The sequence below is a fragment of the Alexandromys fortis genome, unplaced genomic scaffold (genome assembly GCF_014885135.2).
Source record: "Alexandromys fortis isolate MF-2015 unplaced genomic scaffold, M_Fortis_MF-2015_v1.1 scaffold_10, whole genome shotgun sequence".
Taxonomy (NCBI): Eukaryota; Metazoa; Chordata; class Mammalia; order Rodentia; family Cricetidae; genus Alexandromys; species Alexandromys fortis.
Window position 1 is genome coordinate 2,489,180 of NW_026067895.1, and position 17,785 is coordinate 2,506,964.

The 17,785-nt window shown below is 35.6% G+C and overlaps 1 protein-coding gene across 2 annotated transcripts in view; it reads right to left on the bottom strand.

Moving 5' to 3' along the window:
• Nucleotides 1–17,785, bottom strand: part of Vps13a (vacuolar protein sorting 13 homolog A) — a 192,357-nt gene that overhangs the window by 125,571 nt on the left and 49,001 nt on the right. For both annotated transcript variants that reach the window (XM_050157169.1, XM_050157178.1), the window contains exons 20-23: nucleotides 12,516–12,652; nucleotides 10,200–10,332; nucleotides 9,250–9,367; nucleotides 6,665–6,803 (exon numbers count right to left, since the gene is read on the bottom strand). In XM_050157169.1, the coding sequence (XP_050013126.1) occupies nucleotides 6,665–6,803; nucleotides 9,250–9,367; nucleotides 10,200–10,332; nucleotides 12,516–12,652 (527 nt within the window). The remainder of the gene's footprint in view (nucleotides 1–6,664; nucleotides 6,804–9,249; nucleotides 9,368–10,199; nucleotides 10,333–12,515; nucleotides 12,653–17,785) is intronic.

The window sequence follows — 17,785 nt, forward strand, 5'->3', positions numbered from 1 at the left end:
AGTTGAGAAAATGCATCCATAAGAACGTAAGAATATGTTGTACAAAAGTTTCCTCAAGAAATTAAAACATTCCAACCTTCAGAAAGATCCTTGAGAGCAGGAAGATAAACAACTCAAAATAACTTCAGGAATTCCCTGAATCTTATCAGAATCAATAGGCCCCTTCCTGCCATGGTAAGCAATAAAAGTTGAGAGTCCCCTCAGACTGAATGAAGCTGAACTGCAAAGACTCTCAAGTCAAGACAAGCTGTAAAGACTCTAAGATGAGACCAGCTGCCTGAAAGAAGCAGAAAACAGTTGAGCTACCTAGAAGTTAAGACTAACTGAGGCACCTGGAAAGGACACCCCCGACACACACCTGTTGAGCTGCCTGTAGACTGCACAGAATGCCACAGATTCCCAGATTTGTGAACTGTCATCCCTGTTGGGGTTTGCTTTGGCTTTGGTCTTTAGTCATTTCTGCTCCTGTAAATAAGTCCTCAAACTACTGAAAATAAACCCCAATAAAAGTCATGGTTCACCACATGAGTAAACTCTGACTTGGTGAACTGGACTTCAGTGGTATCTATACTTCAGTCTGCTCACTATCTGAGGTAAGTAGACATGCTTGTTGCATCACCTCAGGAAACGTTCTGTTACACACAAAAAAGGTCTATAGGGCATTTTCTTAATTAATGATTGACGTAGGAAAGTTTGTGGGTGGTACCACCCCTGGGTAGGCATCCTGGGTTAACATAGGCAAGCAAGCTGAGCAGGCCATGAGTAGCAAGCCAAAAAGCAGCACTCCTCCATGACCTCTACATAAGCTCATGCCTCCAGTTTTCTGCCCCGTTTGAGTACCTGCCCTGAAAATCTTCCATGGTGAACTATGGTGTCCTGACTTCCTTGAAAGATGAACCATGATGTAGAAATGTAAGCCAAATAGACCCTTTCCTGCCCAAGTTGCTTTTGTTCCTGGTGTTTCATTATGACAATTACAATTCTAAGACAAAACTGTTTAGCTTTGTTACTACCTATGTGTCCCTCAGAAGTGTCCTTTGAGATCACAACACAAGATAGAGTTAGCTTTCAGTTTATCAGTTTTGGACATTTCTTCTTCACAAAGTTGAATATCTTCCAAGTTTTTACTTAGTAAGAAGCATAAGCATCATTTATTTGAATACTTTGAGGCCATTATATGGTTATTGATTGGTCTAGTTTCAATATTATTGAACCTCAGGGACTAGGAAACATTTTCCAACTCATTTTATGAGACTAACATTACTCTTTAAGACACTACACATAGAAAACAGAATCTAATATCTGTCATGAACAAACAGTAAAACCTCAATGCCAACAAAATACACAATATGTTAAGCAATGCTAATCTGAAATCTAAAATTCTTCAAAATTCAAACATTTATAAAGACAAAAAGAACCCCACTTGTGAAATATTCTATACCTGACTTCATGTGATGTGTAAGTCAAAACTTAGTCACAATAAGACGCTGTATAAAATTACATTCAGATATGCATGAGGATATAAAGCATATATGAATTCTGTGTTTTGACCTTGTGTCCTACATCTAAAATACCTCATTAGATATTTGTAATATTCCAAAATGTAAATACAAAAACAACCCATGAAGTTGAAAGCAATTCTAGTCACAAGTAATTTAGATAAGGTACACTCTAGCTTCTAAAAATGTAGTATCTCCTTGGCCTAAAATTAGAAATTTCAATACTTTCCTTAGTAACTGACAAATGCAAAAACCAGCAAATATTTTTTCACTTTATGAAGTATATTCATCGTATAAGTTATGGATATCATTATGATCTTTTCATAAATACATACCATATACATTTTGATGATTTTCATTCCCCAGTTATCATCTCCTACATTCCTTCCCTTCCTACTAGTTGCTTTCCTCTTCTGAAATCTGAAACTTTCTGAGTGGTGATATGTTGTGGGAGGTCCTTCCGCCCCTCCAACCAATAGCTGCTGTGATACCAGCCCATTGGGGCGTGGTCTCTCTCCCTTTAAAAAAGGGGCTACTTCCTCTGCTCTCTCTCTTCACTTCCTGCTCCGCCTGAGACTAGACTCCCTTCCTGGTTGTGCAGATGGCTGTTGTCTGGAACGGTAATCTGTAAGTTTTTTTCCCCTTTAAATAAATAACACCCTATTAATCATAACTCCAAACTGGTGTGGCATTGTTCGTGACTTACGCCTTCAGTGATATGATGCTCAATAGGTTTCAGATTCGGAAGCATTTTAGAATTTTAAGAGTAGGAATGATTAACTGAAAAAGTCTAAACAAATACTTCAATATTCAAAGAAAAAAAGAGAAGGACCAAGCCTGAAATTTAAAATATTTCCAGGACTGAAGAGAAGGCTCAGAGGTTAAAAGCATTGACTGTTCTTCCAGAGGTCCTGAGTTCAATTCCCAGCAACCACATGGTAGCTCACCATATATAATGAGATCTAGCACCCTCTTCTGGCCTGCAGGCATATATGCAGACAGAACACTGCACATAAATAAATGAATAAATAAATAAATAAATAAATCTTAAAAAAAAATTCTGATCCTAACCAACTTAGGATAAGAGACACCCAACTTTATTATCAAATAGACCTTGTAATATATAGGACGGTAATGCATCATCAAAGATTAGATATAATTGAGAATGCAAAACTAATCAAGCCTCTATACTACCACACTAAAGAAACCAACTATAAGATCATCTTCATAGATGCAGAAATAGCATCCCACTATCAAAGAGAAATGCTCAAAGAACTAGGAATAAATGGTAATTTCTTAATTTGGTAAGCCTACATTACCATACTCAATAAGAAAAGACTAAATATAGTCCTGTACAAAGGTCCTGGGCACCAGCGATTCAGTCCACTTATAACGAGATTGCTTCATCCTTTGACTCTTGCACCATCCAGACCAATGGGTCTGTGACACATAAAGACCTCAGAATCACCTACAGGACATCACTCTCTCAAGAATAATACGTGCTAGCAGTTCTCTCATATCCTATATACTTCTTAAAGTCCAAAACCTTTCTTCATTTTGCTCACTTCGGTTTCCTTTAGTTCAATCCAGGCATGTTTAGTTGGTATCATTTTCTTCTTGTCCCTAGCTTCTGAGATGAATGGTCTAGTCTAAATCTGTGACATAATTTCTTTAATCAAATCATCATCTCAGAACACTCCTGATGCTCTCTCTACTATGCTCTTATTTTTTTTGCATTATGAATAAACTAACCATTTCACAAATCTTTAAGTTCTGGTTCCTTTTTGATTCACATAGTTTTGTTTTAGTTTCCTTCATTTCACCTCTCAAATGTTCTAATAATGAAGAGAGAAAATATATACCGTACTGTACTCTTCAAAGTTTAATAATCACATCAGCTAACTATTCAAGTTCATCTACATTCCACAAAAAATAAAGACAGCTCAGCTAGGTTTCCTGCCAATTTATAATAAGGGCTTTTTAAAAGATATCAATTGTAGTTTCTATTACAGTTCTCCCCAGAAGGTGGTGCAGGACAATTCTGTATTCTGTCAATTATGTTTTAAATAAACCCTGATTGGCCAGTAGCCAGGCAGGAAGTACATTAGGGACAACCAGACAGGAAGTAGAGGCGGGACAATGAGAACAGGAATATTCTGGAAAGGAGAAAGCCCATTCCTCCCCAGGTCTGTCCAGACACAGAAGAAGGAAGATGTTACCTATCGCTGTTGAAAACAGTACTGAACCATGTGGCTATCATAGATAAGAATAATGGGTTAATATAAGAGTTAATAAGAAGCCTGAGCTAATGGGCCATGCAGTGTTTTTAACGAATACAGTTTGTGTGATTATTTCGGGGTTAAGCTAGCTGGGCAGCTAGGCAACAAGCAGGCCCTCATGTTATAAGGGGTTTTCGTGTGGGACAATTCTGTATTCTGTCAATTATGTTTTAAATAAATGATGACTGGTCAGTAGCCAGGTAGGAAGTATAGGCGGGACAACCAGACAGGAAGTAGAGGCGGGTCAATGGAATAGGAGAATTCTGGGAGAAGGAAGCCCATTCCTCCCCAGTCCTGTCCAGACACCGAAGAAGGAAGATGTGACCTACCCCGCTGAAAAAGGTACCAAGCCATGTGGCTTATACTTGAATAAGGTGCTAAAATAAGTTATAAGAGTTAATAAGAAGCCTGAGCTAATGGGCCAATCAGTTTATAACTAATGTAGACTCTCTGTGTGATTTTCTTTGGGGCTAGCAACTGTGGGAACTGGGCAGGACAGAAACCCCAACAAGCAGGCCCTCATGTTACAGGGTTTTAAAATACATGTCTATATTTTCTTCAAGATGAGAGTGTAGGATTTTTCTAGCACTGGTCTTGAAATTATCCCAACCTAACCTGTTACGCAGGCTTAAGTGTTACTATTCCAATAACACACTTTATTGGTACCAAAATTTGCATATACGCCTGGCAGAGATACCATAACAAAAGACCACAGAATCAATGGTTAAAACCACAGAAAATATTTTCATACAATTCTGGGGGCTGGAAGGTCAAGATTAAAGTATTATAAACAAGGTTTAAGAAGCATCTACCTTTGGCATGCAAAGAGCTGCCTTCTTGCTGCATCCTCATTTGGTCTTTGCTAACTGCACATACATTCTGGTGTCTCTTTTTATTCCCAATTTCCTTTTATGAAGTTACCAGTAAGTCCCAAATTAGGGCCTATCTTAATAGTTTTATTTTAACTTAGTCACTGTTTTAAAGGCCCTACTTCCAAAGGAATCACAATTTAAGTTATAGATGTAAGGGTTAAGGTTCCATACATGAATTTAAAAGGGACAAAATTAGGGCCCAAACAGTTTATATAAACCTAACAAAATATAAATAGTAAATGTATGCTTAAATTATAACCCACACCCACACCACTAAAATGACCTACTGGAGAAATATACTTTTGTAGTGAACTGGAAGATGAAACAGTGCTCAGATTTTAATTCTCAATAGTATATTATTAGACACATGGTGGTGGCACATGCCTTTAATCCCAGCACTTGGGAGTCAGAGACTGCCTGATCTCTGTGAGTTCGAAGGCAGCCTAGCCTATAGAGTGAGTTCCAAGACAAGCTCCTAAGCTATACAGAGAAAACCTGTCTTGAAAAATAAAAACAAAACTAAACAAAACAAAAATAGTATTATTGAGCAGATTAATAACTTTCCTTACCAAACCCATCAAAATTTAGATGGAATTTGACAACAATAAAAGTAAAATTATAAAAGCTTATTATAAACTTTTATAATTGTAAAATTATAAAAATTATGAGAAAACTGGAAAATTATGCTATTTAAAGCACTTACTATGAAACTATTATATAATTATGACAGATTGCTACTGAAAACAAGGAAACATATAAATGGAAAAGGTAGACAGTAGTTACTACAAAAGAAAAGAAACAGACACAAGCATATGTAATTAGATCAAGGGAATATGAAAGTGACATGATAAGACAGATATAAAATTAGACTGAAGATGTTAAAAGACTACATTAAAATATGAATGTAAAATGCACATACATTTATAAAGCAACTTTAAAGACTACTAAGTTTTTAGAATAAAACACAGGGGGAAAATCTTTCAACTTCATTAAGAGGTGAAAGTTTCAGAAATATCACATTTAGCTTTACCCAAAAAAGAAAATAATAAATACTACTTCATCAAAATTCAAAACACATGAAGACAACAAAATTAATAAAAGAGAAAGTTCAGCAGCAAAGCAAAAAAGCTTTTGTAAAACACTAAAGTGGTCAGAGTAACAGAAGAGAATACATCAGCAGTTCACTATCAAATGGACTGGAGAATGGGGATTCTACAAGTTAGTTTTGCAATTTTTTTAGAAATGTAAATTACAGAAAAGCAGAAAATTTAATAACTTATAAGTAAGCCAAGGGGATGGAAATCAAAGAAAAATGAGATATTTCCTTTCTTAAAATATTTTAGAGAGAAATCATGTAATATATAGTCAAAAAAATCAAAGGTATAAGAAAATAACTGTGACTATGTAAAAATACTTAATGCATAGTAAAAATATACTTACATAAAGCACTAAAAATCTAACATAAAAAGTAATTCCAAATGACTGATAAATTTCTATAATTAGAAAACTATACTGCATTTACATATACAAATACATATATTCACAGTAACAGTTCAAAAAAAGTAAAAATTAAACACAGAAAAACATGTTCTTTGAAAGATACACAAATTAAATCCAAAAGGCAATCTTTTCAAAGAGTAAAATATTAAGAATGGCTAACACTAAAGACTAATTAGAGCAGGGAAAGACACTCATTCACTGTTAATAAATTAATACTCAAGAGAGAAAAGCTGACAAAACTCATCAAAAATTTATAATACTTTTCCTTAACAACTGTTAGAACTTAATCTGATAGACAGAAGTATAACCTAATACATATACAAGTAAGTTCAAAGTCGCAATTTTCTCCATAATGTTAAATACTCGTAATGTAAATGCGTGTCATGAAGATAGAAGAGACGCAATTCTGCTGAAAATTAATGAGCATAAGTAATTTTACCTGTGGTAATTTCTTTTACTACTTCAGAATCTATTTTTCAATTTAATCTTTCATTAATTCTGAAAAAGACTTTACCTGGAATGATTTGGCAGGGGCAGACAGATCAGTTATGGGTTCAGGTTTTGGAATGCTATCAAGCAATTCCATAATCCCTTGTAGTTTTTTATCCGAGATTCGTAATGAAATAAGAGGTAATTTTCCAGAAATCTTGAATCTATTTTACAGAGACAGGAATTATTATAGAGTATATGAAGTATACAGAATATATAGAGTAATTTTCATTCTGGTTTAGGTACACTAACAAAGAATGGAAATTTGGGAGGTAGATCAGTAACAAATGGCTTGCAGAGCAAGCAGGAAGTCCTGAGTTCAATGCTTAGCACCTACCCCAACCCAAAAACAAAACAAAACAAATATATAAAACCATGATATTCAACTAATAAATATTTAAAATAAAAATTTTAAACTACAAATCACATCTTACCTTATAAACCTTAGATGCACTAGCCTTAATAGTTTTCAGAGGTTTCTTATTCTAGTATTATTTCATTTATTGTTTCTCTCATATTTGCCAAATACAGATGACAATATTAATTACCAATTTATTAGGTGACTATCATTACATTATTTATATGCCATTGTTGTATACTCATACTTGAGGATCAGACACTATTTCTAATTCCTATTACATGTAAATTCTCATATGCACATAGTTCCTACAAGAAAACGTAAGCTTAGCAAGTTCAAAGAACAAGAGATTTTATATCCAAAACCATAATTTAAAACACCACCTGAGTTGTTTTTAACTGTCTTACCAATCTGATGCAGGATTCCCCTCTGTAAGCTGTGAATATATTTTATTACCATTGATTAATAAAGAAGCTAATTCGGCCCATAGCAGGGCAGAATACAGGTAAGTGGGAAAACTAAACTCAATGCAGGGAGAAAGAAGACGAAGTCAGGCACACAACATGTAGTTGCTGAAGGAGAAAGCTGCCAGAATCTTACCTTTAAACCACGAGCCTCATGGTAAAATATAAAATAATAGAAATGGGTTAATTTAAGGTGTAAGAGCTAGCAAGAAATATGCCTGAGCTATTTATTGGCCAAGCAGTGTTGTAATTATTATTCGGGTCTGGGTGGTGGGGAAACAAACATACAGTCTCCATTTTACACCAATCTCTTTTGCTTACAAATAAGATACTGAATTAAAGAGGGGCTGGAGCCCTAGAGATGGCTCAGGGGATAAAGGCATCTGCCCTTAAGGGGAACTTGCCCAGTGATCTGAGTTTGATTACCCAGAAACCACATGGTGGAAGAAATTACTCCATCAGGTTGTTCTCTGGACTTTTACATGCCCACTGTGGTACCTAAACATGCAAGCCCTCCATATAATAAATAAATGTTTTTAAAAATTAAAAATAAAAATGAAGAGAGGTTGAGAAAATTGTTCTAATGGAAAAGTGAAAAAAAAGTACAAGTATCTGATGTGAGATACCCAGCACCAATTAAAAGATGGACACAGAGGCACACACCTGCAATCCAACACTAAAGGAGAGGTAAGGTGAGGCAAGTGCGTCTCTGGAGTGCATCTCAGCCAACTGATGTACTTTGGGTTCATGATGTCAACCTCTGGCTTCCACACACATGTGTATATCCACATGTACAAAAATGCACGGGCATACACAAACAAGAATTTTTAAAAAGGTATGGCCCTCATACAACATGTTTTAACTCATTGGTTTTACAGCCACTTTTCCCCCAAACTATTATTTTTAAATTATACATTTTAGTTTTTAAACATTGGTCTCTAAAAATGTACCTGAATTCCTGTAGAAAATCCTAAGCTTTATTTCTAATAACTTAAGTATTTCTATTCACTGTGGCTTAACTTACACAATACAGATCAATTAAATTAATGCATCAAAACCTTTTCCTTTCCTCAAATATGCAAGATGCACAATGTGAAGAGGGTAGGCATCAAAATGCTACATACTATAGAGTAGGCTTTCTTTTATTGTCTTAAATCAGTCTAATTAACCATCATAGTACAGATAACTGCATTAGAATATTAAAAAAGATTTTTATATGATTTAGGTTTGACATCTTTTCATTTTCTACAGAAATTAAGACATTAAAAATAAGTCTATATTAATTGGTGCCGAAAGAGTAGACTTCGCATGTGAATGAGACTAACACGGGTACCATTTTAAGCAAACGACAAAAGGTTTAAGACATCACACATAATCTCCATGGTAACAAAACAAAAAATTTACAAAACATACAAAAACAAAAATAAGAACATGATTAAAATATGTTAGAATAAATCTTAACCAAAACACAAAGAAAAGTCACCAGACAAAAGGGGGGTTGGTAGCCAGGGGCAAAAAGCAGAGTAGAATGGAATGTTACTATTTAGCAAGTATGACATTCAGTTTGGAAGACTGTTAAATAAAGTTCTAGAGATAGATAGTGGTGAGAGCTGCATAATATTGTGAATTTATGAAGATGCTATTGAACTGCATATTAAAAATGGCATCAGTGGCAAAGGTTATAATATGCATTCTATGTAATAGAGTCAATGGGTATAACATTTCCTTCGTTATGGATTTACTGAAAAAATCTACAATTACGTGAAACGGATAATATATAATACATACTTAGGCATCTTGATATCCATGAAAACCATGGCTTTAGAGAGTTCTACATTGACGTGCATAGGTGTCAAAATATGCTGTGTTGATACATTGAGCTTTCGTGCTTCTTTCCAGTTATCACCTAATCACAGAAACAGTCCATGTTTATTATTAGTAGTATAATTTTATAACATACAAAACTTAAAATTATCTAAGGGACACACAATCAGCAAGTCTTTACACTTCCATTTTCCCCCTATACTACTTTACAAGACTATATTCTATAATAAAAGAAAAAAGGCTGTTTTTTAAAAGATATACAGTATATCTATGGATGATCACTATGTCAACCAGATATTATACCACCAAAATAAGGCAGAAAAATTTAAGTGCATACACACACACACACACTTCTTATTCTGTTTCACATAGCTCATGGGGAGTAGACAATGGTGGTTCATGCTTGAAATCCCAGCACTAGGAAGGTAGCAATGGACAGATTTTTAGAGCTCAGCAATCAGTCAGCTTAGCGTAATGAGCAAGCCACAGTTCCCAGTAAGAGACAAAATTTTAGCTAGGTGAACTAGGGAACAAATTTCCTGGTTTCAAATGAGAAAAATGTTAGTAGTCATTTTTGTTTAGTAAGTAGTCAATTTTTTTTATTTAAATAAAATCATTGTAATTATCTTAGAAATAAACATCAATCACTCAGCTAGATTAACATAGCCAATCAAACACATGTATCGAGTCATATATCTTAATAAACGGCTATTCGGAAGCAGTGGAGCTGTGCTTAAGGTTTCGCACTTTCACTATCAACTATCTCCCATTCACTATGCAATATTAACCATTAATTTTAACTCAAATACAGGAAAGTTTCAAGTATGTAGAGGGAAAGTCTTTAGGCATATCTTCAAAGTGTTAAAAACCTAATCACTGTTTAAAAAAAATCAATAATAATCTCTCGTACTTACCCACTCTGCTGTAAAGCAACTGTATGCTTGTAAGCTGAATATCAAAGGAATCATAAGCTCTATGCATTATCTCTTCAAGGCTAGTGTTACTTGGTTTCATTTCTGGTAATCCTGATCGACTTTTACTTGTCACCTTAAAGTTAATTTTAATAGTTTAGACCATGTAAAGTACTTCAAAATAAAACTGCTGCTTAGCTCTGTAACATAAAAATTTAACAGGACAAGGTAAATTCACATACAGACACACAGCTATTAAGACCCTTATCCAGCCAGGCAGTGGTGGCACACATCTTTAATCCCAACACTCGGGAGGCAGAGGCAGAAAGATCTCTGTGAGTTTGAGGCCAGTCTGACAATAAGAGCTAGTTCCAAGAGCTACAGAGAAACCCTGTCTTGAAAAACCAAAAACAAAAAAAAAATCCTTATCCATGAGACATGCAACGAAGACAGGTATAAGATGACATTCACATAATGAGGTCTATTTTTTAATTTACTTATATCAAAAATGGGAACCAACAGAGTCCTAGAAAATAATACCTCTTCACAACACCTTAAAATCTGAAGAAAACTCATTTGGAACAAGACCACGAGAAAAATGTGGGTTATGTATATTTCTTTCATCCAATAGCAGATTTTTAGTAGCTATGTAATAAAAGAACAGGGTTTATTAGCTCAGTCTGTTATGTGGCTCCAAGCATGCTATAGGTTTTTATCTCCCCTTTCATGGAATACTGCGCATACTACTTTTTTTTTTCTTAAATATTCCAGAGATCACTCCAAAGCAGTAACCACATTTTTCCTTAAACTTGCAAATAGATGCGCATACACACACACACACACACACACACACACACACACACACACACTTCTTATTCTGTTTCTCATAGCTCATGGGGTAGACTGACAAAAATGATTATCTCACTAGGCATAGTAGCATATACCTTCAATCCCAGAACTCAGGAGAACAAAAGCAAACAGGTCTCTGTGAGATGGAGGCTGGCCTGGTCTACACAGTGAGTTCTAGGATACCAGGGATATGTAGTGAGACTATGTCTCAAAAACAAAGATTAAAAAAAAATGGAGCTGTAGAAATGACTCAGTGGTTAACAGCACTGACTGCTCTTCCAGAGAACATAGGTTTAATTTCTAGCACCTTCTGGCCTGTGTAGGCGCCAGGCACTTAAATAGTAAACAGATGTATAATGCAAACAAAATATCCATACACATAAAAATTTAAAATTTTTAAAAAAGAAATATCTCTGAAAGGTAATAAATTTTAGGTAGCAGGTAAAACAAATTAGCTAATGTCAGAAAATTGAATCCTCAAAACTCTTAATACTTACATTCTTCTTAAACTGCCCTTGAAATAATTTTATAATTATATTCATAAAATAAATATATACCAAGTACAAAGTAACAGGAAAAGAACAAAGTTCTTAGGCAGAGAGAAGTCACCAAGCTGCCCACAGACTTCTGTAGGTATTCTACATGTGATGGTTGTAGTGGCAGAATGGTAATGATGACAGAAATCCCCTGCATCTGGACAGTCGACAGCAGCCACTAACCAGCTCTGACTAGTATGCAAAAAACAGAAGCTGAAGATTTTAATTAATTTTTCTTTACCTTTAATAATTACACGACACTAACAGGTTCAGTACTGAACGGTTTAGATGTAGAAATCTAAAAAAAAATGTTTCTACTTAACTTATATATGTAAAAACTGCAGAAAGATGAGCACCTCCAGAACTGTCCCAATTCTATATACTTAATCAAATGAAATGTAAATGAAGAGTAAAAATCTTAGCTATGGCTTTCAAGTCTATAAACACAATTCTTAAAATGTGTCACTACCTTGCCAGTTAAGGCTAAAATGAAATCTTTGATTTTGAAAATACAGGGAGAAAAAAAACTACCTGATAAAGTAAAACTTTATTTACTAATCACAAAGATTGTTTCTCAAATCCTAGTGCTGATATATATTTAAACATCAATAAAACTTATCAAACTATCTAAACCAGTATATATTCTAGGGCCGCAGAGATGGCTCAGCAATTAAGAACATTTGTTGTTCCTGCAGAGGACCTGGGTTCAGTTCCCAGTACACACATGGTGGTTCACAACAGCCTGTAACTCTAGCTCCTGGAGATCTGGGACCCACTTCTGCCCTCCTTGGCCAGTGCACACATCTGGTATACCTACATACACTCAGAAAAACACACATAAAAAAATAAATCCATCTTAACAAAATCAAAGTACATTTTAAACAAAAGAATACCACAAATGTCATATCATCAATCAAACATTATTAGTGCATACCTTTAAATGACCAAGATCCAAAAGAAGTAGATTTGAATTGGGGCTAAAAATTCCATACTGTGGGACAATAACATATGAAGCCTTCACATTAATTCTGAGATCAAGAACTTTCTGTGTTTCAATAATATACAGCAAACCTGCAAAAAGATTAAATCCTTGCAATGAGTACTTCTCACAACTTGCTTTATGAAAATAAAGCAGAGAATCAACAAACACGATAAAATAATTTAAAAGTTCATAAAGTCAGTACTGATTTTAACATACCTTAGAGAAAAGCCAGGTGTGGTGGCACACACCTTTAACTGGGGAAATTGAGACTTATCTCTGTGAGTTCAGGAACAGCCTGCTCTACAAGTTATGTTCCCAAACATCAAGAATCAAAACACAAAAAATACAAACAAATATTCTTTTTGTCAGACTTTGCCCAGGTTAGGAAGCATCACAGAGTGTGCGAAGAGAAGAAAAGTCATTAATTCACAGAGCATTTTCCAGATATGCCTTACAATTTTTATAAAGGAACTGATTCGGAAAGTTCAATACTAGAGCAGTATACATTTCTATTTGGAACTCTTTTATATCCTATTATCAAGACCTATTTCCTTCCTTTCTCAAAACCAAATCCTCCAAAAAAATCATTTATTGTTTTTGTAACACCATATTAATTTATCGTTGTGAAGGCTTAAAGTAAAAAGTGCATAAATGTAGGAATATTAGCATATTTAGTATAATTTTTAAGACTCAGGATTTATGAAGAATGTTTGAATTAAAGTCAGTACTTTTAATTAATGTATAATATATACTCGATGACAGAGAAAATAAAGCTTAAAAAAGATACTCAGTATCAAATACAGCAATCAATAGCTTGATATGCATGTGAAAGAAAGATAATTAAATTGATTATTTTCTTGATGCAGTGATGCACTTAAAATCCCAGCACTTGGGAGATTAACTGAAAATGAAGGACAGTTTTAGGCTAACCTGTGCTACACACTAAGATTTTCTCCCAAAATAATGATGATGATAAACACTGTTTAAAATATACACTTATATATGTATAGGATAAGCAGCCTATACTGAGAAAAGCATTTTCTGAAAATATGAGCAAGAAGTATGAACATTATCATCTTAAAGAAATTCCAAAGGTCCTCTCTAGGTAAGTGATGCAAAACTGCTTAATAGCGAGGGGAAGGCTCCAATATCCTATATGAAGCAGATCCTTAATACTTAATAGTGAGGGGAAGGTTCCAATATCCTATATGAAGCAGATCCTTAATAGCGAGGGGAAAGTTCCAATAACCTATATGAAGCAGATCCAGGGGCAAAGTTCTTGAAATGGTGAGAGTAGGCAAGGTGAGGGTTGGGGACAAAAACAGACTGAGGACAAGAGCAGACTGACAGATCAAAGAATTGTTGACAATCATCCAATCAACTGGGGACATAGAACTGATTCAAGTAGTTCTTCACATTTCCCCCAGTCATTTCCCAAGTTGGAATTCCAGAAACTTTTGCCAATGTGAAACCACAATGCCATTTAGTAAGTCACAGCTGCTGCCTTCTCCAATAAGTAATGGACTTCAGTCTTTGGGAGGATGGACAGCCCCAGCTGTACTATTCTCTGTAAGTGCTCTTCCTGCCACCTTCAAGTTACTTTTTAAATGAGTAAGACATTCCCTCATTAACAGCTAATAATTCATTATACAAACACCATCTGTTCAAATTACTATTCAGCTTTTGTCTAGAGAATGGAGTAGATATATTTCAGTATAATTTCTGTCGTAAATATGGGATTGTGAAGTTGATTAAAACTAAGAATTACATCAGTCACACTTGATTGACATGAACTCCAATAGGCAAGGTTCCACTCTCCTTCCGATCCTCTACTTTTATCTCGCCAGTCTCCTCCTCAGCCCGTAGCAGAGAAAGCTTATCCAGGCCTGTCCTCCTCACTACAATCCCCCAGGACCCTTCCAAATCTTGCTGTGGATCCAGCTATCCTAGTTCCATAATTCCTTTGTGTCAGTTATCTTTACCCAGAAACACTGTCAGACATCCACAGTGGACACAGAACACACATAAGTGAATCACACTATCCTTCCTGTCCTCCATCACAATGTCCTCATTGTTACCTTTCATCAAATAACTTTTTACAGGTACCCCTTCTCCAACCAACTCCATTCACTAGAGACTCCAACTCTTGGGTCAGACCCAGGGTCCCCAGCTCTTTCATCCCAGTTTCTCCAGACAATCGAACCTTAATGACAGGATGCCCTCTTCCCAACAGACCTCCAGTCCCCTGGGAACCCTACCTCAGGGTGTGAACAAGTTCCCCTTAGCTCTTTCCTGATGCCCCAACCAGCCTTTTCTACTAGTTGACCTCTATTCCTCTCTGCCATCCACTGACAGGAGAAAGCACCCTCTATCAGGCAACATAAAGCCGTCACACATTCCTAAGGTCTAGAGAGGGCAACAGAAATCAAAGAGTGGAACAACTACCCAAAACACAAAACAAGATTCAAAACCTAAAATCTCCTCACTTGTCACAACCCCATATGCCTATAATGGCAAGGCAACGTATTTCCATCAGAGTTCTGAGAAATGTAATATAGCTGAAGAATAAGACAAAGATTGAAAGTAGCGATTAGGAATATGTTCAAGGACTTTAAAGACAGAAATAAATCCCTTAATGAAGTCTGTGAAAACACAAAGAATAGAATGAAATAATGAAAACAGTTCGAGACATGACAGTATAAATAGACTCACTATAGAAAACCCAGACTGACATGAAAATTTAGGAAGTCAAACAAAAACCTCAAAGGCCAGGTTTGTACTCACCAACAGAGTATAAGACGGGGAAGCAGAATCTTAGGCACAAGACAAGGTAGAAAAATTGGATACCTCAGTCAAGAAAAATGTTAAATCTAAAAAACTCCAGGAACAAAAATTTCAGGAAATTTGGAACACTGTGAAAGACCAAATCTATGAATAATAAAAATAGAGGAAAGAGATGAAACCTATCTCAAAGGCACAGAAAATATTTTAAATAAAATCATTGATGAAAATTTTCCTAACCTAAAAAAGGAGGTGCCAATCAAAGAAGCATCTAGAATACCAAATAGATAGGATCAAAAGAAATTCCCCACGACACATAATATTCAAAACATTTATCATACAGTACAAAAGAACAATATTAAGAGCTTCAAGGGAAAAAGATAAGTAACATATAAAGACAGACCAATTAGAATAACTCAACTCTAATGAGACCATACATGCCAGCTCAGACTATTATGTCCAGCAAAAATTTTAATCACAGTGATGGAAAAGGAAAAACATTCCATGATTAAACAAATAAGTAAACAAACAAACAAAAGCAATATTTATATACCAATTACTGTTAGTGTAAGATGTAAGAATTAGTTATTAAGAAAGCCTGAGCTAATAGGCCAACCAGTTTATAATTAATGTAAGCCTCTGTGTGTTGTTTTGGGACTGAACGGCTGCAGGACCGGGCGGGACAGAAACTCACTGGCACAGAGAAACACTTCTGAACAGAGCGCTGACAGCAGAGGTGCTACGACAGATAATAAATGGGAAATCTTCTGTGGCAAATAACACCATCACTGGGCAAAAGAGCAAACTACAAAGTAGGAAAAAACGTTTATCAACTACATGTTCAATATAAGGTTAGTGTCTCAAATATATAAAGAATATTTTTTAAAATAACAATATTAAGAAAACAAAAATAAGCTGGGCGGTGTTGGCGCACGCCTTTAATCCCAGCACTTGGGAGGCAGAGGCAGGCAGATCTCTGTGAGTTTGAGGCCAACCTGGTCTACAAGATCTAGTTCCAGGACAGGCTCCAAAGGCCACAGAAATTCCTGTCTCCAAAAAAAAAAACAAACAAAAAACAAAAACAAAAATAATCTAATTAACACTCAGGAAAAGCTAAACAGAGTTCCCAAAAAGTGCAACACCAATGGCTGAGAACACTTAAATGTTCAACATCCTTAGTCATTGAGAAAACACAAATCAAACTACTTTGAGACTTCATCTTATATCAGTCATAATGGTCAAGATCAATAAAACAAATGACAGCTCATGCTGGAAAGGATTTGGAGTAACGGAAACATTCATCCATTCCTGGTGGGAGTGCAAACTTGCACAGTTCTATGGAAAGCAGTGTGATGGTTTCTCAGGACACTGGGAATAGATCTACCTTATGATCCACCTATACAACTCTGGGCATACACCCAAAGGAATCAATATCCTACTACAGAGACATTTGTTCAAACATGTTCACTACTGCTCTGCCCATAACAGCAAGAAATTGGAAATAGCCTACATGTCCATCAACACACAAAAGGAATATTTAGCCGTTACAAAAATAAAAGAAAAACAAATAAACAAAAGACTGAAATCATGAAATTAATAGGAAAATGGATAGAATCAGAAAAGAAAGGATCCTTAGTGAAATAACCCAAACCCCAAAAGGTAAATAGTGCAACATTCATCCCTACTGACTAGTATTCATGGTACTAGAAGGTAGTACTGCATATTTCTGGAAGAGGAAAGATAATATACTAACCCACTACCAACCCTTCAATCTACAATGATGATCTGTCTGTAAAATATGTTGGTGCAATAGTGGCACAAGCCAACCATTATCTGATTGGATTTAAGGCCCACTCTGCAAGATGGACCCCATGCCTGACACTGCTCAAGGTGACCAAGAACCTGAGACCAGGAGGCCATGGACGTAGAGGAAAATCAGATACTTTTGTTCTGCTAAAGGGAAGTAGCAGGAAAATGACTAACATTCTGTTATACCCAGAGATCAGTCATCATCAGAGAAGCTTCTTCCTGCAGTAGATGAGAACCAATACAGATACCCACAACTGGACAATGAGGATAGAATGAGAGACCTTGGAATACTTAAACCTAAACAGGATATCTTTATTAAATCCTTCCCCATCAGGGTTCAGGAAACTATGCTGAAAAGATTGTTAAGTAAGAAGGGATGGATGATACCAAGGATACAGTATCTTCCAGGCACAATGGTACTAATACATATATGAACTCACTCAGACTGTGACAGCATATATATAGAGAGAGGGTCTGAACCGATCAAACAAGACAGGGTTAAGCACTGAGATGGGGAACTTACACAAGCGCTCCCATCAATAAGAAGCTATCTCTACTTAACAAACAATAACAAATGATGAATAAGTTTCTCCAAGGGAGTCTCAATGGGTACATAAACCACACTTAAAGGC